This window comes from Rhinolophus hipposideros, assembly GCF_964194185.1.
Source record: "Rhinolophus hipposideros genome assembly, chromosome: 3".
Taxonomy (NCBI): Eukaryota; Metazoa; Chordata; class Mammalia; order Chiroptera; family Rhinolophidae; genus Rhinolophus; species Rhinolophus hipposideros.
In genome coordinates this window covers 98153803-98177444 of record NC_138049.1, presented here as the reverse complement: position 1 = coordinate 98177444, position 23642 = coordinate 98153803, and the positions used below count along the sequence as shown (strand labels likewise).

General features: G+C 42.2%; 3 protein-coding genes across 26 annotated transcripts in view; 2 read left to right on the top strand and 1 right to left on the bottom strand.

The window, feature by feature from the left end:
* The window catches only part of APOBEC2 (apolipoprotein B mRNA editing enzyme catalytic subunit 2), a 13799-nt gene extending 8648 nt beyond the window's left edge, over positions 1-5151 (top strand). Inside the window, exons 2-3 of the mRNA XM_081044233.1 lie at positions 10-571; positions 2968-5151. Of these exons, the coding sequence (XP_080900359.1) occupies positions 10-553 (544 nt within the window). The 3' untranslated portion in view covers positions 554-571; positions 2968-5151. The remainder of the gene's footprint in view (positions 1-9; positions 572-2967) is intronic.
* Positions 1612-12759, bottom strand: OARD1 (O-acyl-ADP-ribose deacylase 1). Of its 5 annotated transcripts, none has more exons than XM_081044239.1 (6): positions 12710-12759; positions 10109-10188; positions 9631-9775; positions 8546-8604; positions 7449-7561; positions 1612-5960 (listed from the first exon to the last, which is right to left on the bottom strand). In XM_081044239.1, the coding sequence occupies exons 2-6, from the start codon at positions 10145-10147 to the stop codon at positions 5858-5860; spliced, it is 459 nt and encodes a 152-aa protein (XP_080900365.1). In that variant the 5' UTR covers positions 10148-10188; positions 12710-12759; the 3' UTR covers positions 1612-5857. The 5 variants fall into 5 exon arrangements, with proteins under 5 accessions (XP_080900365.1, XP_080900364.1, XP_080900363.1 ...); XM_081044238.1 differs by lacking the exon at positions 12710-12759 and adding an exon at positions 12265-12694; XM_081044237.1 differs by lacking the exon at positions 12710-12759 and adding an exon at positions 10875-10995.
* Positions 10154-23642, top strand: part of NFYA (nuclear transcription factor Y subunit alpha) — a 26342-nt gene continuing 12853 nt past the window's right edge. For 2 of the 20 annotated variants that reach the window (XM_081044218.1, XM_081044230.1), the window contains exons 1-4: positions 11388-11503; positions 17286-17431; positions 18986-19066; positions 21870-22016. In XM_081044218.1, the coding sequence (XP_080900344.1) occupies positions 17357-17431; positions 18986-19066; positions 21870-22016 (303 nt within the window). In that variant the 5' untranslated portion in view covers positions 11388-11503; positions 17286-17356. Of the gene's footprint in view, positions 10806-10940; positions 11504-14786; positions 17432-18982; positions 19070-21869; positions 22017-23642 lie in introns of those variants that run through there. The other 18 variants (XM_081044215.1, XM_081044227.1, XM_081044217.1 and 15 more) reach the window with 13 other exon arrangements.

Below are 23642 nucleotides of genomic sequence, written 5' to 3'. Positions count from 1 at the left end.
AACCCCCAGAGAGCGGCTGCCTGTCAACTTCTTTAAGTTTCAGTTCCGGAACGTGGAGTACAGTTCTGGGCGCAACAAGACCTTCCTCTGCTATGTGATTGAAGTGCAGGACAAGGGAGGCCAGGTGCAGGCCACCCGGGGATACCTGGAGGACGAGCACGCCACTGCCCATGCGGAGGAAGCCTTCTTCAACACCATCGTGCCGACCTTCGACCCCGCGAAGCGCTACAATGTCACCTGGTACGTGTCCTCCAGCCCCTGTGCAACATGCGCTGACACTATCATCAAAACCCTGGGCCAAACCAAGAACCTGCGCCTGCTCATCCTGGTGGGGCGTCTCTTCATGTGGGAGGAGCCGGACATCCAGGCTGCTCTGAGGAAGCTGAAGGAGGCTGGCTGCAGGCTGCGCATCATGAAGCCCCAGGACTTCGAGTACATCTGGCAGAATTTTGTGGAGCAAGAAGAGGGCGAATCCAAGGCTTTTGAGCCCTGGGAGGACATTCAGGAGAACTTCTTGTACTACGAGGAGAAGTTGGCAGACATCCTGAAGTAGGCGACGGCTCAGCCTCACGTGAGTCACTCTGTTTAACCCATCACTCTGTGCAAACTGTCAACTTGGGTAGAAAGCTTGAGGTCAGGTGGGCCCAGCAGCATGTTCGATTTTCCTTTGGAAGGATTTTTCTTTTGATTGGTTGGTGAAAACATTTTAGAAGACCCCGGCTTCTTTTATTTCTTCTCAATCCCTCTAATAAATCTTTTTCCCTCCAACCCTTTTACATCGAACTAACTTTCCCCATGATATGGAATATTTAAGGTTGACAGGAATCTGAAAGCTTTGATGAGACAGAATGACTTTCTGTAGTAAGATATAGATGGTGCGCGAGCTTGCTACCCAACCATAGCCTGGAAGATATTTCGGTGCCCTAAGCATGCCCCCATGGACGTGTCCAAAATTAGTAATTGTAGATGCCCTGCTCCCACCCCCATTTGCAATCCCACCATTCCATTTTTCTCAAAAGCAGGTGTTTCATTCCATTGGGCGATTTTATCACTTTTAGTACTTTTGAAATTCCCTAAATTTGTATTCAACCTCTTTTTGGCCAGAGCAGCTTTCATGTTTTCAAAATGGTTCTGCTTTGAGGGAGACCAATTGCTCTGTGAATGTATAATGCAAGAACTTTTTTTTTTAAATGTTAAGAAGACCTCAGCACAACTCATAGAAAAATGCTGAATGCAGAAATGGTCATAGTAACACCAACAATTCCTTCCCTGCAGAACTGTTTAAAGGGTTAAAAAGATGTCTGTACACTAGGCAACAGCTCAGAAGTAGCCGACTACAGACACCAAGATGTGATAGAACTGGGAGTAAAAATTAGCTATTTAAGCAAATAATTAGGACACAATTAAGGCCAATTTGGCCTCTTGCTGAGGGTAAATTAGACTCTTGCAGACACAGACCGATTACCCCCAGGAAAGAGGGTAAAGGATCCTTTACCATCTTTTTTTGATTTTGGTCTAGTTTGCTCCGACAGCAGTGCAATGACTAAGATCCTTTACAAAGCCTGAGTAACTGATCAAAGTCCTCCAGCAACAGAGAAAGGTCTTCACCACACTCTTATACAACTTTAATTCCGAAACAAGTCACGTATTGCTAAAACATGAAAGCAGTTCGCTTCCATGAAAATATTCAATTTATTTGTGGTGTCTCTCACTCTTAATACTCTTAAAAGATGTCACTTCAGACACATTTTGAAAATATCAATGTTCTGGAGCTTGATGTTGGCAGGTGTTTGCTATTAGACATGCACTCGGGTGCCTGGTAATTCTCCAGCTGAGCATTTGCCAATCCATGAAGACACAAATTCCAGCCGTTTCTTACAAAAGGCAGGACACATTCATTGAATTCAGTGAGATTATGGTCAGGTAATGTCACGTGGTACTCTGCTCATATAAAATAAAGACATCACTGAATGATCGTGAGTGATAATAAAAAGATTTCTAAGGGTGACCTCTGAAGACAACAAAATTAACTTTAAAATTCCTTAGTTTTGTTAAGTGTAGGTACTATCACTGGAATTATAAACCCTACATAGAGTCTACAGAATGATGACTGGTAGCTTCATTTTAAACTTAGTATACTTTCTTCTCAAACATCTTTCAGAGTCACTGGCCACTTCTTCCAGCTGCCTAACTAGAAAGTCCTTGGGGATGTGTGTGTGTGTGTGTGTGTGTGTGTGTGTGTGTGTGTGTGTCCCCATTAAGTCAAATAATTAGATAGCTAAATCTGCTATAAAAATTAAGCATTTCAAGGAGGATTAAATAGAGCTTTTAATTTGGGATAATTGAGGGTTGTATCTTATGCTAATCTAAACAGAACTAAAATAGAGAAATCAGTTAGAGGGAAAAGTCCATTTCTAAGTCAAATTATTCTTAATAAAGTATTATTGAACATGTTCCAGATTATAAGCCTCCTTCCATTAGTGTACATAACTGTATTATCTAGATCCATTAACATGCTTCCCTGTACTCTATTTGAGTTGCTCATGTGTCCAAAGGAAAAGGTTAAAATGTACCAAAAAAATGGGCATGAAACAGAATTGTAATCTAAAAGCCCCCCAAACCATCTCCACTTAATTAAAATACTTCCAAGAAATGGACATTTGTTAAAAGAAAATTTGCCTCTTACGTCTTATTCCATCTTTTTTAGAAAAATGACAGAATAGGATTTAACCAAATAGTCAACTCAAGACAGCAGAGTTAACGCAGATCTCTTCTGGGGCTTCCTCTGTGGGAACCACACCAAAATTGAACAAATTCAATCCTGGGTAAACCAGAAATCCTAGGAGACTATGGCGAAATTCAGGGACTTGTTGGGGAAGGTGCACAGAAACCCTAGTTCAAAAAGAAAACTCTTCATTGTTTGGGGCCAGCATTGCTCTCATAACACGCTTTCTGTTTTCTCACCAGTCTGCCTGCTGCCACAGACACAGTGGTGACATGTATGGCCATCTGGGACATGCCTGACTTCCTAATACCAGTTGGAGCTGGACAACATTCGACAAATGACTCCCACTGCACAAAGCCCTCTGAGGACTCAAAATACACTTTTCATGCTGTAAATCATTTTAGCTGTGCCTCTCTCTCCAAGGCTGCTCCCAGGAAAGAGGAAAGTGAGCTGCAAAGAGAAATAGCAACCACATGTAGGCATGAGGCATCCGTGGGGCTGAGGGTCCTAATTATTCCCCAAAATGGGCTGCTTAAGGCAAAGAGCCTCAGACCCAAGATCTGCGCAGATCTTTGAAATATGTCCAGAAATACATTTTATGTTAAGTTGGTTTCTTTTTAAAGAAAAATAACCAGCAACATTAATAAAAGAAGTGGTGTGGTTTTTTTGTGACCAGGTTTTTTAAGGAACTTGGACATTTAGAAATTACTATGGATAGTGATCAAGTCCCAGGAATAGAGATGTCCCAGCCTACGAACCAAATCATGACATTATAAAGGGGGAGGGAGGCTTAAACCAGGACTTGTCTAGGCAACACAAGATGCTAACTCTCCCATGTAGACTTCTCATCCTGGACTTGACCTTCATAAAATATTTTCTTGAGATTATTTTTGACTTTTCCCTTCTCTGAAGACAAGGAATATGGCAGAGGGTGAAACAAGAAGCACAGGAAATCTGTTTATAAGATACACACATCCCAACAGCCAATTAATAAGCATGAGCCTTCTTGATTAAAGAGGTCAGAAGTAGGGGGATTTCAATGTTGAAATGCACGTAATGTAATAGTCAACACGTGGTACTTGATGGTGATGGCAGAATGAGATCAAAATCTCATTTCTTAAAAGGTTTGAGTCCTATGTAGAAATTTCATGTGTGAATTTCTGGGTGTTTGCCAAACTCTATCTAACTAGGTTCCCAGGAATAATGTGTTCATTCTGATTATCATATCAGGCAATGCCTCCTTTCCCCAGGCTTTGAATGTGATAAGTCATCGGAATTTGACCCCAAGACTATCTGCAAATGACAAAGAACTTTATATCACATCCCTGCTGAGTTCCAGAATTCCACTTACAGCCAGTTCTCAGAGAGACTAAGCTTTGTTAAAAGAATCAAGGTTCATACTCTATGAAAAAAAATCCACGCTAACCCCTTTCAATGTAGAAGCAGCCTACAAAAACCAACGTTTCGACCCGTGTTAAGATTTATTTGCATAGCTAGCAAAATAGTTTGACTCTACATTTTCTTTTATCACTCCATTCGCATTTTCAGTTTTGTACATTTAGACATTGTTTCCCCTTTTCCCCCCTTAAATTTTACTATCTGTTTGTGAACAGAAGCAAAGCATGGAGAAAAGCATTAGTCTAAAAGTTTGATAATGAACTTGCTCCTGAACTTCACCACCCTGATAACATGGAGAACTTGTCTGTTCCAGAAATATTAATACAAAAGAAGTGAAATACTTTTTGAAACTGCTGCCTCATATCAGGCTGCAATGTGTTAAGAACACAAGTCTAAAGTACAAAGGTTACATTTAACAGTGCTCTGCTGGTGTTTCAATAAGCCCATTCTAAAATCCAGTTTACACTTGGGAAAGCAGCAAGTCCTGTGAAGACTGAGAACTCACTCTAGAGGGGAAATCAATAGTAGGTCTTGCTGTTTTAACTCCTAACACCACAGTGGGGGTGGGGGGGGGGGCAAGAAAACCCCACTAGTTTTCCCAGTACCTATGACACTGAAGCACTGGCTAAAGGAACCTTTTTTCCCCCACCACAAAAGCAAGAGTAAACAAAGTGCTGCTCTCCTAGCTTAGGAAGAAAAGGAGACTAATACTGCTCTCAATCCCAGTTGGTTATACCTCAAAATCCTCTGGAGTTTAAAAACACAAAGAAACCTGGCTATCCTCCGTAACCCCCCAACTTCTAAAACAGAACTTGGGGGGGAGTGGGTCTTTTTTTCTTAAAGATTCATATGGATTTTGTTGCGAACTGAGTCATTACTCTGCACTAAGCACTCTGTCAGACATTTGACATACATTATTTCATTTGTCTCATGAATGGATTCAGACAGGTTCAACCACAGAAACTACACAGGAGACAGAACTACTATGCAGTTTACAATGAAGAGGTTCTGAAAACCTGCCTTTCCACTATGTTGACACTTGCTGTCCATTCTTATTTCTCACCTTGCTGCTCTTCCCACTGGACCCTCTCTCTGACTTTTCCAAATTAAGTTACAGGTGAATCCTCCATGATCCAAGTCCAGAATAACCTAGACATGTATACAGAGCCTCAGTGGAGCCCAAGGCACTGATTTTCCCATTTTTCACCAAATTTTTTCACCAAATTCCTTGTTAATAATGTAAAAACCCATTTTTGTAATTTAAACAAACAAAAAAACTCTTTAAAATTCTCTTCTAGGAGGAATCTGATGACATAAGGATAATACCAAGTAAATGCACAAGCTACAAGAGACGCAAAATTAAATGTTCATCCTTCCTGAAGTTTCTCTTCAACAGCAGAGAAGTAGAATAAATGCTGCCACCTAGTGGCAAGCCAAACAAATCAGGTAGCATCCTGGAGCAAAACACGGGTCATAGGCCCAACATTTGGTTCCCCACCTACCATCAGGCCGTCTACTACCTATCTTCCTGCAAAAAAAAAAAAAAATTACACCCACATTTCCCAAGCAATCCCTGCTCCACAGGTTCCAGTCCAATCACAGAAATACAGCCTGGCCTGCGACAGACTACTTCACATGAAACTTTCTTCTGACAATTTTAAGGTCAGTTTGCCCAGTCCTATGACCTAGTAAGGATGACAGGAAAACATGGACATTTCCAAAATGTTCATCTGTTCAGAGTGTGTACACAGTAATTCTGATGTCTGTTGCCTCAAACACCTCCTCAATCATTGCAGATACATTTTCCCATTGCAGACGATCAAGACCACAGCCAATCCTGAAAAAGACAAAAAACATCTCTATTGGCTGTGACGAAGGTATCTAGACAATCACTCTTTCCCTCTTCCTTTAGGCCGCATTCACCCAGAGCATGAGAACAAGTTATCTGGTCTTACATCCATAGGCAGCCATGGTGGGAGTTTGGAAGTTAATTCCTGTCGTGAGTCACCCAAGCCTGTTTCTAGACAGCCCTAATATCCTACAGCTGTCACTTCTCTTTTGCCTAATAAGGTTACCACTTCCCAATTATTTCAAGCTACATTTAGAAATGTATAATTCTGCTGTGACATGGGAGACTCACTATCCTTCTATGCCTACTGATGAAAACTAGCTGTGGGTGGATGGGAAAAGGCTGGTATTTTAAAAATACACTTATAATAATGGAAAGTTAAAGAAGATAAAAAGAAGACACAGGACAGGATCTCGGCAAAAAAGAAGTCGAGATGCAATGTTGAAAAATGCCAACCTGATTGCAATTTTGGTCTTTGCACCACCCTGGTAAGAAACCTCAATCAGCCACAAATCTCTACTACCTAGCACCGTTCTTCTAAGATGTTACTTTATGGATCTTAAACATTCCCAGGGGGAAAAAATGGGGGCTTAAAATGGCTAATATCAGGCGCGGCCAGATGGCTCAGTTGGTTAGAGTGCGAGCTCTCAACAACAGGTTGCTGGTTCAATTCCCACATGGGATGGTAGGCTGGGCCCCCTGCAACTAAGATTGAAAACAGCAGCTGGACATGGCTGAGCTGCGCCCTCTACAAGTAGATTGAAGAACAACGACTTGGAGCTAATGGGCCCTGGAGAAACACACTGTTCCCCAATAAAATAAAATAAATTAAAATTTTTAAAAAATTTGCTAATTTCATACGTGATGATTAAGTCCCTGAAAAAAATTGTGATTAAAAAAAAGTTTCTGATGCATAATCCATAAATACATTAAAGACCAGTGTAAGATGAGGGACCCTGTAGCCTTGGACCTTGGAATAAACCTGCATGCCTGGTCAGCCCTAACTCAAAATTAGACTGACAAGAGAAAGTGAGCCCAAGCCTATTGCCTGACAAGGAGGCAAAGGGGATACTGAACCCTCAACATCACTCCTTAAGTTCCCAATAGGTAGGGTCTAAGAAGTCACATCGTCACATCCAGGCTAACTGCCCGTAGTGACCACAAACAAGCATGCAGTTTAAAAGGCAGTGATCGTTTACAATTTAAATATGATTGAACAATGGTTCCTCCCTACTACAGAGGCTGAGGCAGGTGTGTTTTAAGTTCATTACCCTGATTTTTTCAACCTAGGCTAAGAAATGGGTAGGCCTTAGCCTAAGGTCTGACAACTGATTCACTGGTGATTTTTTAAAGTTTTGAAATTGTCCACCTTTAAGTCCATATTTTGGATTAAGCTTTTAAGCCATTTGTCTTTGGATAAGACAGTAACCTCCACCAATCAATTAAATCTTCACTTAGAGCCTTGGATTTCCTTGCCTGGGCATGGAGAGGTCGGTGACTCCATTCTTCAGACAATGGGACTTCATGGCCTCTAAACTCTTCTGTAAATTTTCATAAGTTGGCTTGTGTGAAGCCCTTTTCTTTGTAATCTGAGTACAAAGAAAGAATTCAAACGTCTATTATTCCAAATTGATAGCAAAAGAAAAGCCATCACATTCTCCCAACATCCTGATAAAATAATGACTGCATTTTTACAGAATAGTCCAGAGCAGGGATGAAAAATGTCAGTGTCCCTTCCAGTTATGGGAGGTCCTCAGGAAAATCAACTACATAGGGCCTAAGAAACCCAGACATTGCCACATAATAATCTTTCCTTTTCTCAAGAAGCCCAGGAGGTTAACAGGCTGTGCCTATTGTCTATTGTTGTTAAGCAAGGTAGGTGAAAGTCTTTGTGCCACTTCCAAGAGATAAGCTGCAAATCTCTAGTTAAAGGAAGAACCCAATACTACCTGAAAATTTCCTGTTATGTCTATTCAGAAACCATGCTTGCTTGCCTTTTGTTTTTCTATAAAAGAATAGAGAAACTGGTAGCGTCCCAAATAACATTGGGAGTAACATCAGCCTTAAAGATAGCATTCATGAACCCACTCAGTGTGCTGTCCAAAACAAGCTTATAGTGGGTTGGCTATAACTCACCCAGCACCATCACCAAGAAGCCACACTCTTTCTGGGGCCGAAAACCATTTGGACAGTGGAAGAATCTCATACTGAGGCAAGGGAAGGAAAGGAGTTAAGCGCATTTGATAGGGAAGAACAAGAGGAAAAACTCCTTTGAGCAATGTCTCTCGTTTCTCACTATGACTAGGAAGGAATTAAAGTATGGGCGGCATCCTTAACTTTTGCAAATCTTAGAACACAGACATTTGTTTGATGTCACAATATTCTTTCCCATGGAACTAGGATGCAGCTTCATGTTCCTTTTTAACCCATAGCTCCAAATAACCACCACCACTGGATCTGAGCTGGCATGAGATCAGAGGCTTTTTGATGTCTTTGCCCATCTAGAATGATCAGCACAAATTCCGCACAACTCTCCAGGTCACCAACCCTTACAACTCAGAGAGTTATCTTACCAAGTAATATATATATCGCCCATCTCTCTTCAGAACAGCCACTTCTCCAGATTTCTTTTCTAAGAGAAAGTTATTTAATATAAAGAAAAAAGAAAATCAAAACACTGATCTCCATTCTTAGATTTTAAAAAATCTTTACAGATCTGAGTTAACCTCAGAACTAGAAATAATCTAAAATCTATTGTCTCCTATGAACGCTTTGCTTCTTATCAGCATTCCTAAATACTGTGTTTTCTTAACTTCCAGCTTCTTTAATTATGTTTTCTCAGTGTTTTCCTCACACCCTATCTTTTGTCCTGCCCTTATTTTCAAATACACCCTTCCTTGTTCACTTAAAAAACTTTAATGTGTAGTTTTTTTGCCTTGAAATATTTTAGAACATATAGCATTTTTCATTTGCCAAATGTGTGTTCATTCAATAATGATCTTTTTACATACAAAGAGCTAATGTTTAAGCACTATGGAGAACACAGGTGTATAAAAAGTTTCCTAATTATTATCAGTTTTCAATCAAGAAAAGGTGTCATGTTTACAAATAACGATACAAAGCAGTAAGAAATTGCTCTTTTAAAGGCTGGCATCAGAATTGCCAGTGCAGACCCCGAGTAAGCCTGGACTGTGGTCTGAGCAACTGTTTCAGAAACTCCACGATTCTAATACACATCTCTGGTTTAAAATCATTGGTAGAAAGTGATGGGAGGGGTCTGTAAGGAGGAGGAGGATTCTAAACTCCTAAATACGATATCCGTGAACAGAGGATTTTGAATGCCAACCTAATACCTGTGGACTTTGCTAAGCACTCCATTGTTATTAAGGGTTTCAGAGAAGTGAAGTATTATTCAGAGAGTTTTATGACAGAGGAGGAAGAGTTCAGCGACTTTTACAAGAATTCAGGTTTGGTGTGATAAGGACCCAAACTAGAGACTATTTTTGTGGAGGAAAAACTCAATCTGATGAGTTGAAAGTACTCCGTGGTTATGAACTCGCTCTTTGCATATGTCATCTTGTTTAGTAATTAAAGTATTAATATAACACAGTCAAAAGATGCTCTAGTGAGGGCAAGTTAAACTGTTTTCAAAACTCACGTTGATTTAACAATTCCTGCACCCCTCCAAATTTCTTCTTGAAGAGTACAGCTATCCCAGCCCCCATCCGACAATCCTCACTGATACAGTGGGCTAGGGAGTCTGTTTTGGGGCATGCGAAAAGGTCTCCTTTCACATAAGTGATCTAAAATGGGCAAAGGGAAAAGAAAATGTTTTATTAGATACTGAAAAATACTAGACTATTACTGTCATTTTCCTTTACTGTGTCCTCCACCCCACGCGTTTCAGTGAAAGCCAAATCCTCAGAATTTAAGGGGTTCATCACAATGAATGAAAGCTTGCGTGAAGAAAAGTGGCAGACGGTCTGTGCCTAAGCTGTATTAACCTTTCTCAAGTAAACCAGCTAGAGGGGAAGAAACGACAATTCAATCATTGGTGTAACTAAAAAAATGTTTATGCTTTTATCCTCAATGGTTCTGAATTTCAGTCCACCACTAAGTTAACAGTCGTTACGCACTCTGCTTCCTTCGGGATCTTCAGCAGGGCTGCCGGCCATGATACTGAGTCGCTACCTCCAGAATTACAATGTTTCTTCAGCTACGAGAAGGGAAAAGGACAAACGCTTAGGCAGCCTGAATACATTATATCCAGATCGCCCGGACCACCCACTTATTTCCCCAACTGCACGTGAGTTCGTCCGGCCTCTGGAAGTAGCACAGAATTGTTCCGGGGCGAGGGAGAACGCCCGGGTTCGGAGGCAGCCGTGCCCCGCCGGGATGTCGCGCTTTCCCGGAGCGCCCCGCTCCGCCGGCGAGGCCACGGCGGCCCACGACACGCCTCCCGCCGGGCCCGCGCCGTCTCCGGCAACTCGGGAGGCTCGGCCTGCGAGCAAAAGGGAGGGGCTTGGGGCCGCACGTAGGGAGAGGACGGACCGGGGGAGGGTACTGCCGGCCGCAGGCGAGAGGAGAGGACAGGTGGCCTCTCGAGAAAGGCTTCCTCCCCTTTTGGGGGGGGGTAGGACCAGACGTCTAGAGAAGCCTCCCATCCTCTGTTTCCTACCCTACGGCGGGTCAGCGAGGTGCAGAGCGCGTCCCGGAGTCCCGGGGGAAGGAGCGGGAAGGCTCGCTCCACGCCCCAACGTACCCGTCACCCTTCACCTGGAGTCGGCGTGACGAGGTCCCGCCCCACGGGAAAGGGCTCCAGATCCGGCCCTGGTAGGTGGGAAACAGCCGACAAGGCCAGACGCGGAGCCAATCCCGCCACAGCCCTTTAATTGCACGCACCTAAGATGGCCGCCCCCTACCCGGGAGCGATGCGGAAACGAGCCCTTCTAGCCAGCTAGCCGACACGGCACTCTGTGGTTATGGCCGCCGAACTTCCGGCGGTGAATTCCGCGGAGTCTCCTGCCGCCACCCGGGCATGCGTAACGAGACAGCCGACCTCGAGCGGGGGGAAAAACGGCGCTTGCGCATTAGCCCCAGAGGTGTGTCTCCAGTGGCCGCAGAGAAAAGGGTTGGAGGTTGGCAAAGAAGCTAGTTAGCGCCTGCGTAGTGTTACGTTCAGGACGGTGTTTGGAGTCGCAGGGTCTGGTGCATCCCCAGGGCGCCTGCGTATTCCTTCGGTCGGTAGTGGTACCTAATTAGGAAAGTGGGCGTGGCTTAAGGGGACGCCTGCGCAGTGCCCTTTCAACGGGGGGGTGGGGCGAGCCCCGAGCGGGGGTTAGGGGGCGTGGCCTCAGAGGCGCCTGCGCGGAGGCGGTTGGAGGGAGGCCCGATTCCCCTTTGTTCGGGTTCGCCATTTTGCGAGGCAGCGGCAGTGGCGGCGGCAGCGGCGGCTGGGGCCTCTGATTGGGTTTCGGAGTCCGGTACTGGAGCCAATCAGCGCGGGCAGCGAACCGGGGGAGCGAGGCACGGTGAGTGTGAGGAGCCAATATCCAGCGGCCCAGAGCCGGCCCCAGCGCCCCGATTGGCGGGTCTCGCTGACCACTCAGGAGAGGCCCGGGCGCCCGTCGAGCCCGGGGAGTCGGGCTGAGCCCAGCCGAGCCGGGTGGCGGGGGCCCCGGCTGGGAGCCTGCGAGCGCCGCGGGGCAGTCCCGGCCGAGGCCTGCAGGGGCCGCCCCGCACGGAGATGGCGCCCCCGGGGGCAGGCGCCTCGGGGTCCCGGCACCTGCCGGGTGCCAGTGCCGGTGCCAGTGGGGGACGCGTGCCGGGTCCCCCAGCTCTTAGGCCCCCGGCTCGGGAGTGGCGGGCTTGCCTGCCGCGAGTGCCCCCACGCTCGGGTACACGGCGCGCCGGCTGCCGCGGCGCTTGCCTCCTGCCGGTTCCCGCCTCCCGCGGCGGCCGCCCGGGCCCTGCCCGCCCCGCCGCCCGGGAGCTGGGTCCGCAGGGAAGCCCGGGCGACACACGCCGCGCCCGAGCGCCCGCCCCCGCCGGCCCCGGGCCCCGCACGGCGGGACGCCTCGGCCCAGCCCCCGCCCCGCCGCGCGGCCCGCCGCCGTGGCCGCCCCCTCGGTGGCTCGTCATTTCCTCTCCCCCCCGCCCGCCGGCCAGGCCCGAGCCGCACGCCGCCGCCTGGGCGCCCGGGCAAACCGTCGCCCGCCGTTCGGGGCCCGGAGCCGCGCTCGTAGCACAGGGCCCGCCCGCTCGTCGCCTTCCCGGAGGCCGCGCCGCTCGCCTAGGCTGGTGGTACCGCCCGCCGCGCGTCTCGGGAGCTCGCCTCCCCCCCCCGAGGACGTGCCGGTCGCTGCTCGTTCTCCTCTCTGTCCCTTTGGACGGGTCCGGCGTGACGCAGTCAGCTCAGCCCACAGCCGTCCCCCGGTGTCGTGTTTCACAACACCCTTCCTAATTCCATGTCGACGCGCTCTCAGCAGACGTGGGGTGTTGGTTCGGGTTAGAGGAAATGCTTGTTGGCGCCCAGGTCTGCGGCAGGCAGTGCGTAGCAGACATGCATCTGTGCTGGGGAGGCAGCGGGTAAAGGTGAACAGGAACCTTCCCTGCCTGGTGGACATGGACGGGCGAGCAGCTAGCACCTAACGGCTACTGTCAGGACGGGACCCAGGGCAGTACTGACGTGTGAGCTTCCCACAGCCGCGGTGGGGGCTCCGCGTAGCCACACTTACCGATTGGCCTCCGAGAAGGATGGCGCTTCTTCCGACGGGAAAGAATCCCGGCGCGTCGCTCGCAGAGAGCAGAGCGCGGGGCGGGGCACCACGTTGGGCTGTGCGCTCAGAGGGTCCATGGGACCGCGCAGCGCGCAGTAGTGGGGACAGTTTAGGCTGGCCGCCCGGCTGGGAAAAGCACTTGTATATCTTAGGAATGTTTTGTAAGATTGCAAAGACAAACTTCGGACTTGTGGGATTCTGCCCCGTAACAGTGGCTGGCTTCTTTTGGGGAACAAAGGGAAATTTCTTCCCTCTGACGTTAAAATTTTTTATTTATGTGACGTGCCTAGTGCAATCCCTAGCACATAGATTAAGGGACGTGGTGCTGGCTTTTATAATCACATTTGCTAAGCTCATACAACTAGTAGGTTTCAGTAAACTCCTAGTCCAGTGCTCTTTTACTACTAAAACTTGGGAGACAGTTTTTGTTTTCACTTTTTAGGGTGAATTTTTCATTGTTTAAATGATTTTTTTTTAAATTCATTTAATTATTATCCACGTTAAAAGATGAGGCAACTTGTCATAGATATTTTTCAAAACACTTACATATCTGGTGACTTTAAAACAACCACTTTTGCTAGACGTTCTAAAAGGCAGTTACAGTCTGGTTACTTCTTTGCAGAACATCTGTAGAGCCTCCACTTGTCTGCAGAGGAACTTCTGTGCCTGGAATTTTGGGAGACGGTCGTCTGGCCTCTTTCACTTGACAAATGGGGCTTTTTTGTCTTGTTTTTTATGCTGGCTCTTCATTTGGAGTACTCCACCCCTTCCCACATCATCACATATAAATCCTTCTCACGCTTAAGACCAGGTCAGATGCCACGTTTTCCTAAAGCCATCCTTGATTTATCTATCCCCAGCTGGAAGAAATCTCTATCCGCCAGACTCCCATATTACTTTGTTTCTCGTGGGGTTCCAGTATAGATTTTTACTCCTTTACTAAATTAAGATTCTCTGAAGTTAGGATCTTTGTCAGAGTTTTCTTTTTATGTCTTAAAACCTTTAGGGCAGTGTCTGGGACATGTACATTATTAGTGGAGAGGGGTAGCAAATTAGGAACTCTAATCCAGAGACCTCTTGGACAGTGAAGAAGCTGGACAGCTCTTAGTTCTCCAGTGTTTTATCAAACAAAGATCCGGACCCATTTGCTGAGTTGTAAAATCAATTTAGTGAACTAATGCTGATAAATTTGTATAATAAAATAAAAAATATCAAAGTGTGTATCTTACGTTATAAAATATAAATATTCATGACACTTGTTTCAGTTTTTAAATATGTGTGCAGTGATTTGTGATCTGAAATGTGTTTCTTGCTGTCAATTGTGGTCAAAGTTTGAAAGCTACTATTCTAGGCTTTACCTGGGAGTGGTTATCAAATACAGTGATTTTTGAGGGGCTTTTCACATGCTTATAGTTGATTTTCTGGAAGTTTTACTTTTGAAATGTGCACGAGTCCACATTGAATGGGTTCCTAGTAGTTAGCTATGGTTCAGGTTCTGCACCTTGAAGTGGGAGGACGAGAACATTCATGCTGGCCAGAATAAACACACACACTCTTTGAGGAAAAAACATTCAAACCTTTGAGTTAAAAGCAAGAGCTTCTAGGTAGGTTAAATCTGGCTAACTTACAATGGTCAGAATCTTGGCAGAGAAGCACTTGAGGAAGGACAATGTCAGATTTTATTGCAGTTCTGCTAATTGAAGCTCATAGTGATAGGAATATATTGGCTCCACTGAAGCCAGTGAGTTGTGTTACAGCGCTCATCATCAGCAATCTCAATATCGTGCTCCAGGCTGAATCACTTCCACATGAATGTGAGAGAATTGCTATTAGATTTGAGGCTGCTTCCTTTAAATTGCAACATTTGTGTTAAGGGATAGACTAGTTAAAATCTGCATGACCTGTTTATTAGTAATTCCCATGCTCTTTGAGTAAGATGTAAATGTCTGGAAATTAGTGGTCAAGAAAAGAATCTCATACAGTAAGGGGATTTGAGGTGGGGGAGGTGTTGAAATAAGAGGACATTCTTTCATAATCCTTATTTTTGAAATTGACTTGATTGAGGTATAGTTTAGACAGAAAGGAATCAGTTTAAGTTTACATTTTGATGAATTTTGAGAAATTTATACACCGATGCAACCACCACCGCCACAATGAAGATATAAAACATTTTCATCACCCTAGAAAGTTCCAGGTGCTCTATCCCTATCAACCTCCCACGTTTCCCTCCCCCACTCCACCCCTCTCTTCCAGTCCCAGGGAACCACTGATCTGCCTTCTGTCTCTAAATTACTGTTGTCTTTTCAAGGTTTCATATAAATGAAATCACATACGTTCTTTTGTATCGTGACCCTTAATTTCATTAGTTTAGAAACATGAATGTATTACGTGTACTGCAGTTAGAGACAAGATAGAGTTTAGGGAAGACTGTTCACTTCCCTGGCAGAGCCACTAAGTGTGTCTGAAAACCTGATTAAAATTTTCAGTACTGTTCCCAGTGTCTCCTTGGAGCTGTCTCAGTCAACCAATTCAGAAGAGACTGGTGTAAACATGAGAAAGCCAGTTTGTCAGTATGCAATGAAAAATAACTATCAAGTTTACTTGTGTTGCTGCTCTATATGTAAATCCAAATTATCGCTCGATATTTGCTTGCTGAGCTTTTTATTAGAGCGAAGGTAGTGAGTTGGAGAAGCCTCTGACCAGATGCATGGTGCTGTAATGGCATAGTCATCCTGTCACTTACGGCTCTTACATTCCCTCACTACATACGTTTTGGTTATGAAAGATAGGCTTGATTGATTTTTGTTCAATTTTTCTTCCAACATTTTAGTATAAAATTTTCAAACGTACAGTAAAATTGAAAGAATTTTACAGTAAACATCTGTGTACCCACCACCTACAGTCTACCATGAACACTGTACCATACTTGCCTTATCAGATATCTATCCATCTTTCTACCCATTCATCCATCAATCTATCTTATCTTTTGATGTATTTCAAAGTAAATTTTAGGTATCAATACACTTCCTCCTAAATACTTGGGCATGCATTTGAATATATTTTGATTTCCTCTTTCACATAATACTGAGACACTTTACAAGTGATTAATCTCATCCACCATGTGTGTCTATGGAGAGTTGTGCCTTGCTGCTTAATGTGCCGCTTAGCTCACATAATTTTATCATTCAAATTTTATAGTTTATGAAGGCCTTGAGAAAATTTGAGGGAAAAGATTTACGTATATTTTGTGTGTGTGTGTGTGTGTGTGTGTGTGTGTGTGTGTGTGTATATATATACACACACATACCTGTACTTCTCTCTTATTTCCAAGATGAATTACCCTTAAATTTTTGAATCAGATGTTTATTCAAGGTTCTCAAATATCACTTTTATTAATACCTAATTGTATCCTTATTTCAAAAAGCAGTCTTCAACTGTTAGAGTGTATAAGGATGGTAAATTTGAACATTGGCTAGATACTTGATGCTGTTAAGGACTTACTAATTTTTTAAAATTTGAAATAATATTGTAAGAGACAGTGTCATGAGAAAATGATAAAAACAAGAGTCTACTCTTTAGCGACAGATGCTGCAGTATTTATGGATTTGGGGAATAATACAGTCTCTGGGATTTGCTTCCACATAATCCATGGATGGGTGGAAAGTGGATGAGATATATATGTGAAACAAAATGACTGTGGGATGAGAATTGTTGAAGTTGGGTGATGGTTATGGGGGTTCCTTTCAATGTTCTCACTACTTTTGTATATGTTTGAAAATTGCCATAATAAAATTACACAATAAAGGATGGCATATTTATTAGACATTCAAATTCAAGGCTGGGGAAAACTTTAGTTCTATTTAGAGAAAATCATAGCCTTAGTATGTCATTTAAAATTTTTTCTTATATCTAATCTATAAATAATCATTTTTAGCATTAGTATAATTCCTTTTTATTTCTTGCTCTGGATTAAAATGCAAACTCCTAAATCCTCCCTGGAGCTTTCTTACTTAGTACTACTAAATGGAGATTTTGATAAGTAAAATGTTTGACTTCAGCTTTGGATAATTTACTTACTAAGTAATAAACTCTGAAATTTTAAGTTGCTTACTGTATGTGGTAGACTAGAGTTTTGCGGGCAACAAATGGCAACAAATGTGTTACAGATTAAACTGTTTATTCTCTAATGTACATGTGCAGACTTTTGCAAATCAGTATTAAACAAGCCTTTGTAATAAAGTGATATTGTAGCTTAATGAGTACTTCTGAGGTGCAAGTGTTGCTCTTGTAGTATTGAAAGGTAAGGTTGCCGGTATAAAATGACTAAAAGCGTTTTTAAAACATGTGAAATAACATTATGATATTGTCATAATTGTGCCATGTAACCCTAGTTAAAAATGGTACTGAATATAAAATTTCTTGTTACCCTGATTTCTTGTAAATAAAATAACAGTAATAAGTTATCAAGGTTAATTGTCTGTCAAGGCCTTTACTGACAACCTCACTCTTGTTTCTTTCCCAACGTTTCTAATAGGAGTGTATCTCGCACTTCTAGGACCTCTGGAGTGCACCTCACTGTGTACAGGATTCTAACGTGGAGGGACCATGGAGCAGTATACGGCGAACAGCAATAGTTCCACAGAGCAGATCGTTGTACAGGCTGGACAGATTCAGCAGCAGGTATGGAAGTAAAATTGCTTTAAACAGCAGTGGCGCTGATAACGGCGCTGCTCCGTTGGGGAATTAGTTGAGAGGTGCCAGGTCTTATACAAATGGTTACCATGACTTGTGCTACAGTGTTCTTTGAAGATTGAAATTGTTGCGATCTCTCTTCTGTTCTCTGTGTTCAGAACTCTATTTCTAGTCCATGACCACTTAGAATTGACTTCATGGGGGCCTGGTTAATAGTTAATTGCCCCTTTTATCTTATTAAATGTCAAATCACCTATAATCTGTTTTCAAATGGAAATTTGGAGCTTTTATTTTTTCTGGACTCAATTTGCTTGTTCTTGATTAAGCTAGTTTGTGATCAGGTAAGACTTTGGCCATGATGCACAAACCGATACTCAGCTTCCAAGAAATTCCATTTTTTGATTTGATCCACCACAGTACTTATTCTGAAAACTTCTGGTTTACCATGAGGGTAATGTTTAGACAGCCACTCTTCTGGATAAGCACATATTAGAAAAGAATTCCCTGCTCCTGGTTTATTGCTAATTGCATTAGTTGCTTTCTTCAATTTATACACAGCTTTCATTTTCTGATGCTTTATAGCTGGCTTTATTTTAGTGATACTTGTTTTTCTTCCTTGAAGAAGTTTATTATGTATCAATTTAACCTTAGGCCAAGATTGGGAACATTTTGTTTCCAAAGTAGAATTTAGATGATACAGAAAAGCAGTTAGTAGGGAGGGCAAAGGAAGTTTTTAGGTGAATTGTCCTATTTAATGATCAAAAGAAGGAGTTACTCTTGATTAAGAGAGTAATTATTTAAATTCCTTTGCTGGCTTTTTTCTTCTATACAGCTGCTGTGCCTCTGGCGGCTTCCTCCAGCTGCCTTCTTAGTAAAGGGGTTTCCACAGAGGGCCCTCCATTCACACCGATGCCCTGGTGGGTGAATTCTTGTTCTGTCCGAACTTGCCGTTAGAGGATATAAATATTAGGTTGAATCACTGAAAATATTGCTTATGAGGTCGTCCAATTGAGTAGAAGTAATCTTAGTTTTAGTGCCTACGAGCGGTGACCTCATGAAAATAATTTTGGTTCACAGTGATTGTTTTGTTCTTCCTTTCTGGTAATTGCATTTAAGCCCCCAAAATTCTTCATTGTAGCTTCAAGGCTGTTAAAAACCTTTGTTCTTGTGAACTCATTTGAGGAAATAAAAGGAGCATTAAAATGACTTTTAGGCAAAAGGACCAAATGCCTGTTTCTGGAGGGAAGGACTGCGTTAAAAGTTTTTGTGTTAATGATGACAACTGTTTTGATGTTTTTGAGTCGTGGAAGTGTGTTTTGAGTTGCATTTGGGGGACACAAGGCTAATAATCTTTAATCCTGCTACCTTCAACAAAACAACTTCGGTATAGGGAGTCTGGACAGTTTGAAAGTCCTCTGTAGGGTGGGGCTGTTGAAAGATGACTCCCTCCCTCTCCTCTAAGAGGTAAGGTAATCTCATGTCTTGAACCATACATTTCCTTCCTGACACGTTTCAAGCTCTTCCTGTTCCTGTTCTCAGCAGCAGGGTGGTGTCACTGCTGTCCAGTTGCAGACTGAGGCCCAGGTGGCATCCGCCTCAGGCCAGCAAGTCCAGACCCTCCAGGTAGTGGTGCCCTCTCTGATTCTCTGTAAGCACTGCATGAACTTCTCCTTTCCTCATGTCTGGCGCTGTTTGTGGTAGGATCTCAGAGGACTGGCAAAGTCTTGGATGCATGTCCTTGATCCTAACTTGTCTTTGAGGCTTATAACATGCTAGTTTTCTAATGTTTCATGCCAAGTCGTGTAGTGACCCCGGGGTCAGTTTTCTGAAAACTGCGTTTGGCTAGTGTATTTCTTTGGGAATGCCTTGGAGAGAAATGGTAAAAGTGAAGGAAGAAATTCTTACAAGTGACATTAGAACCTGGTTAGAGCTCAAACTCTGTAATCAGATTTCATGGTAAAATGTCATGAATTTGTATTAAAATAGTAGAGAAGAAAATATATACACATTAGCTAGGCTAGATTGTGCTTTATATTTGTTAAAAGGCTAAATCAGCTGCAAAATAATCCTTCCACTTGGCAAGGTTTATCTAATCACTAAATCTTGTTAATCTCTTAACTGCTGCTTTTTTACTATCTTTTCCTGGGGAAACAGTGACCTATCTTACTAGATCTGCAAAAATTATCCAATACCTCTTGGCTGGACATAGGGGGGAATATGCTTTGTATAGGTCTTAGGTGTTGTAGCCACTGTAAGAATTCTTACTTAACCAGTGCAATTCCCTAACATTATGTATGGCCAAGTTAATATCCTAAATTGGGGTGAGATTTTGGCCAGTTCTTATATATAATTCGGAGTAGGAACATTAGTCTTTGCTGTATCTGTAGGTTTGATGAAAGTGACCGCATTTTTGAAAAACTGGCAAGATTTGAGTACCTTACCTTTTTTCCTCCATTGAATGGAAACTGTTCAAAATAGGACCTAGAACGTAGAATTCTCACCTCACTTTATTACTGGTGTGCTAAACATTTTGCAAATTCTAGCCCTTATTGTCATCATTTTACTTTACCCTCTTGGCGCCACCCCCACGTCTGCCACCCATAGTCTTTGATGATGATAAACAGCCAGTTCTGAACATAAATTAGTCTGAAAGAAGCTGAATTTGCAGTTATCCCAAACTATGTTGGAATCTCAGAGTTCAACAGCTTGTAATTCATGTTTCTCGTGCTTGCTTCCTCTTCCTGATACGTAAAACAGTGTTGTCATTAACCACTTGTGGAATGGGAATGTAACATGCTCTTAACTGTATGGCTTCTTGTCTGATGCATGTATCCTTATAATCATTCATATGTTATAAATCCAGGGGGCTCCTGAGAGTCTCAAGTGGTTTATCATGTGCACGTAGAGCACGTCAGTGAGGGGAGAAGTTAAGATGATGGAGAGCCAGAAAATTAGGAATAGTTATGCCTTAAAACTTGTATTTCCTACCTGTGTAGATTTTATTTGAAAGAAATGGAAACACTTTATGGAAATAATGGAGACCGTTCCTTCGGGGTCTCATTATTTTTGGAGAATTTTATGTAGTTCTTTCAGTTATTCATGCAATAAATATTCTGAAAAATCTTTTCTGATAGAGCATATGCAGACGTTGGTGTAGCAAAGGGAATTTGATTTGGAATGGGGAGTAAGGGAGGGAGAGAGCATGAAAATCAGATTATAAAGCCATTAAAAGTAAAGTGGAATTTCTCAATGAACAGTTTAACAAAAGCTAGGATTTTTAATATTCCTAAAGATTCTGATACATTAATATCTAATCTACTCCACTAGGACTGACCGATCTTTTTAACTAATTACTGGTCTTTGAGCATACTTTACTGGCATTAAGAATAAATATTTTAGTCATATTACTATTCTTTTGTTCTGTTACAAATAATTCCTCAAAACAAAGATAGAATCTTCAAATAAAACTTTTGGACTTTGGGCTATTCTGTTGAATATTCCATCTCACTTTTAAAATGTCTTGTTTTTTGGCTTCTAGAAAGCATTCTGTTAGGTAGGAATTTTTATGTTGGAACTCAAGACGTTACACAGAGCACTTACAATGTCCTGGATTCTAGGGTATTCCATTTACTCCTGGGAGCTTGAAAGTTGGGAGTGTTTTGTTATATTTGAGTGCTCTGTGTAATTTCCATATTTGTCATGGCTTCTGTTAAAGTAACTGCAGCATTGTGGGGTCCAGTGTGAGGAATTCCACCACAAATACTGCAAACTAACCATAAAATATTTCTAGGCAATTTTTATTAGTGGGCTTTTTAAACATCCACCAGAGTAGAATTCCCAAGGTAGGATGCAGAGGGTAAAAGATGGACATTTCATTTATGCTTGAGAAACTATGGAGAGAAAGGGTCTTTTACATAAGATTCCTGAGCTGCTTGCTACCCAGCCCGCTGGAGTCATTGCTGGGTACAATTTGATTTACTCCCTCCAGGTTATTTAGAATTTGCACTCAACCATTGTCACCACCATCAGGTACCCTTCTCATTGCCTCCCCTTTAGCCCTCATTAGAGACCTTTCCTGGATATTAGTCTAAAAAGGCAAATAGTCTGGACGTTTTGGTTAAATGCTTCTCATGGATTTAGCCTGTGTTTGGTGATAAGTGCATTATATCTGTTGAGACTTCCCAAAGGCTGGTTATACTCCATTACATCTGACTTTAAAGTATTCAACTTGGCCTTTAGTCAAAGATACCATAGGTGTTTGAAGAAGATAGAACTTGAGGATGAGGACTTGAGACTTACTTTCCTGGGGTCTCTCTTACCTTTTCCCCCTCTGACAAGGCAGCAAAATAGTTCCAGTGATTGTCTTTTAGTAAAAACCGTTTTGTGTCTTATGTTATTTCATTGTTCTTATTGTATTTTATTCTAGGTCCAGGGGCAACCATTAATGGTACAGGTCAGTGGAGGCCAGTTAATCACATCAACTGGCCAACCCATCATGGTCCAGGCTGTCCCTGGTGGACAAGGTCAAACCATCATGCAAGTACCTGTATCTGGGACACAGGGTTTGCAGCAGGTGAGTGGTATGAAAAAGTGTTTAGACAGTATCAGAATAGAGGTTTTTAAAGAATAGTTTATTACAAACTGTTTGACGTTTGGCATTGCATTTAATTGCTTCCTACCCTCTATTTGCATTTAGCTGCTATTCCACCTTTTTACTACCAGTGATTAAGCAGAACTATACAGAAACTGTAATCTCTGGTAAGGACTGAGGATTCATTTGGCATGATTTTGAATCGATGTGAAGAATATAAAGAGATGAGAATCTAGTTTAATAAAAGTAATTCATTGGTGTGACTTTTGTTGGCACTAAAAATGAATACAGAATAAGTATAACTATTAATAATTTTCTGGCTATCCATCATCTTAACTTCTTCCCTCATTGACATGCTATAAGTGTACACGAGGGAGGGAATTTGCAGTCTGCTTTGGATATTGTTGGTTTTGGTCAGAAATATTATCCTTTTCATTTTTTCCCATGTAATTTATAATTTGAGTTATCTATAATAGCAAGTGATGCCAAAAAAAATGTTTTAGTCCATCTGCATCAAACACACCTAATGCTGTACTTGGAACAAAATTTATAACCTCAAAGATTTAATTTAAATAATGGTGTTTCTTTTAGGGTGTGAGGAAAAGAACAAAATGAGCAAAAAGAGGTTAAAATTAATGAAGTAGAAAACTAACAAAAATGTAGAAAGGGTAAGTAAAAGCTGATTCAGTAAACAGATCAATAGACAGCTAAATCCACTGGAAAGACTGATTCAAAAACAAAACAAAGGTAAACAAGACAAAGATGTAGACGAGATTAAAAGAAGTTTGCAGGATTGTTACAACTCTGGCATCAAATTTTAAAATTAGAGGGATTTTTATCAATTGGCAAAAATTGAATGATTATACCCAGTTCTACAGCAGATGTGGAGAAAAGGAAACACTCATTTTTGGTAATTTTAAATTCTAAAATCATTTTAGAATGGCATCTCACTATTAAATACATAAACCTTTGATTTACCTGTCTTGCTTTTGAGAATCTATCCTATAGGAAGAAAAGCATTGGTATATAGGGAGAAATGTACAAAAACATTTCTTGCAGTATTGTACTAGCAAAAACAAAAAAGTTCCTAACCTGAATGTCCATTAATAAGAATAAGGAAATGGTTGAATAAGTCATACTATATTCATATATGGAATATTATGTTGTTGTTAAGAACGATGAACTGTTGGGTGGTTAATACTGAAGTTTTTAGTGAAAAATAATTTTCAGAGAAATAAATATTATGTGATCTCATCTTTGTAATTAATAGCCAAACCCATGAGGGTATATGTGTTTGTTAGAATGGAAATGGGGATGAGGAAAAACTGACTTTTTACTATATCTGTGTATTTTGTTGTAACAGTTAGAATGATCACATTAAATGAATGATCATTTATTTAAGTTGAAAAAAAAACCAGCCATGATCACCTCCCTGCTTGATAAATCAGACTTTTAATTTTTGCATATTCCCTGTAGTTTTTATGCATACTTTGGGGGCACAGTTGTACCATGTATGTAGTTTTCTTTTTGTTTTTCCTTTGTAAAATTTATTTCCTCATGATTTTCTTATTTTTAATTCCTTCACATAGGTCAATCAATTTGATGAAT

What these genes read in the sequence shown, in the direction of transcription:
- OARD1 (XM_081044239.1), bottom strand. Translation starts at nt 10,147, where the DNA reads ATGGCCGGCAGCCCTGCTGAAGATCCCGAAGGAAGCAGA. An exon ending in AAGATCCCGAAGGAAGCAGA is followed by an intron (nt 9,776 to 10,108) that starts GTGCGTAACGAC and finishes TGCCCATTTTAG; the next exon opens with ATCACTTATGTGAAAGGAGA. An exon ending in GCAGGAATTGTTAAATCAAC is followed by an intron (nt 8,605 to 9,630) that starts GTGAGTTTTGAA and finishes ACTTTCTCTTAG; the next exon opens with AAAAGAAATCTGGAGAAGTG.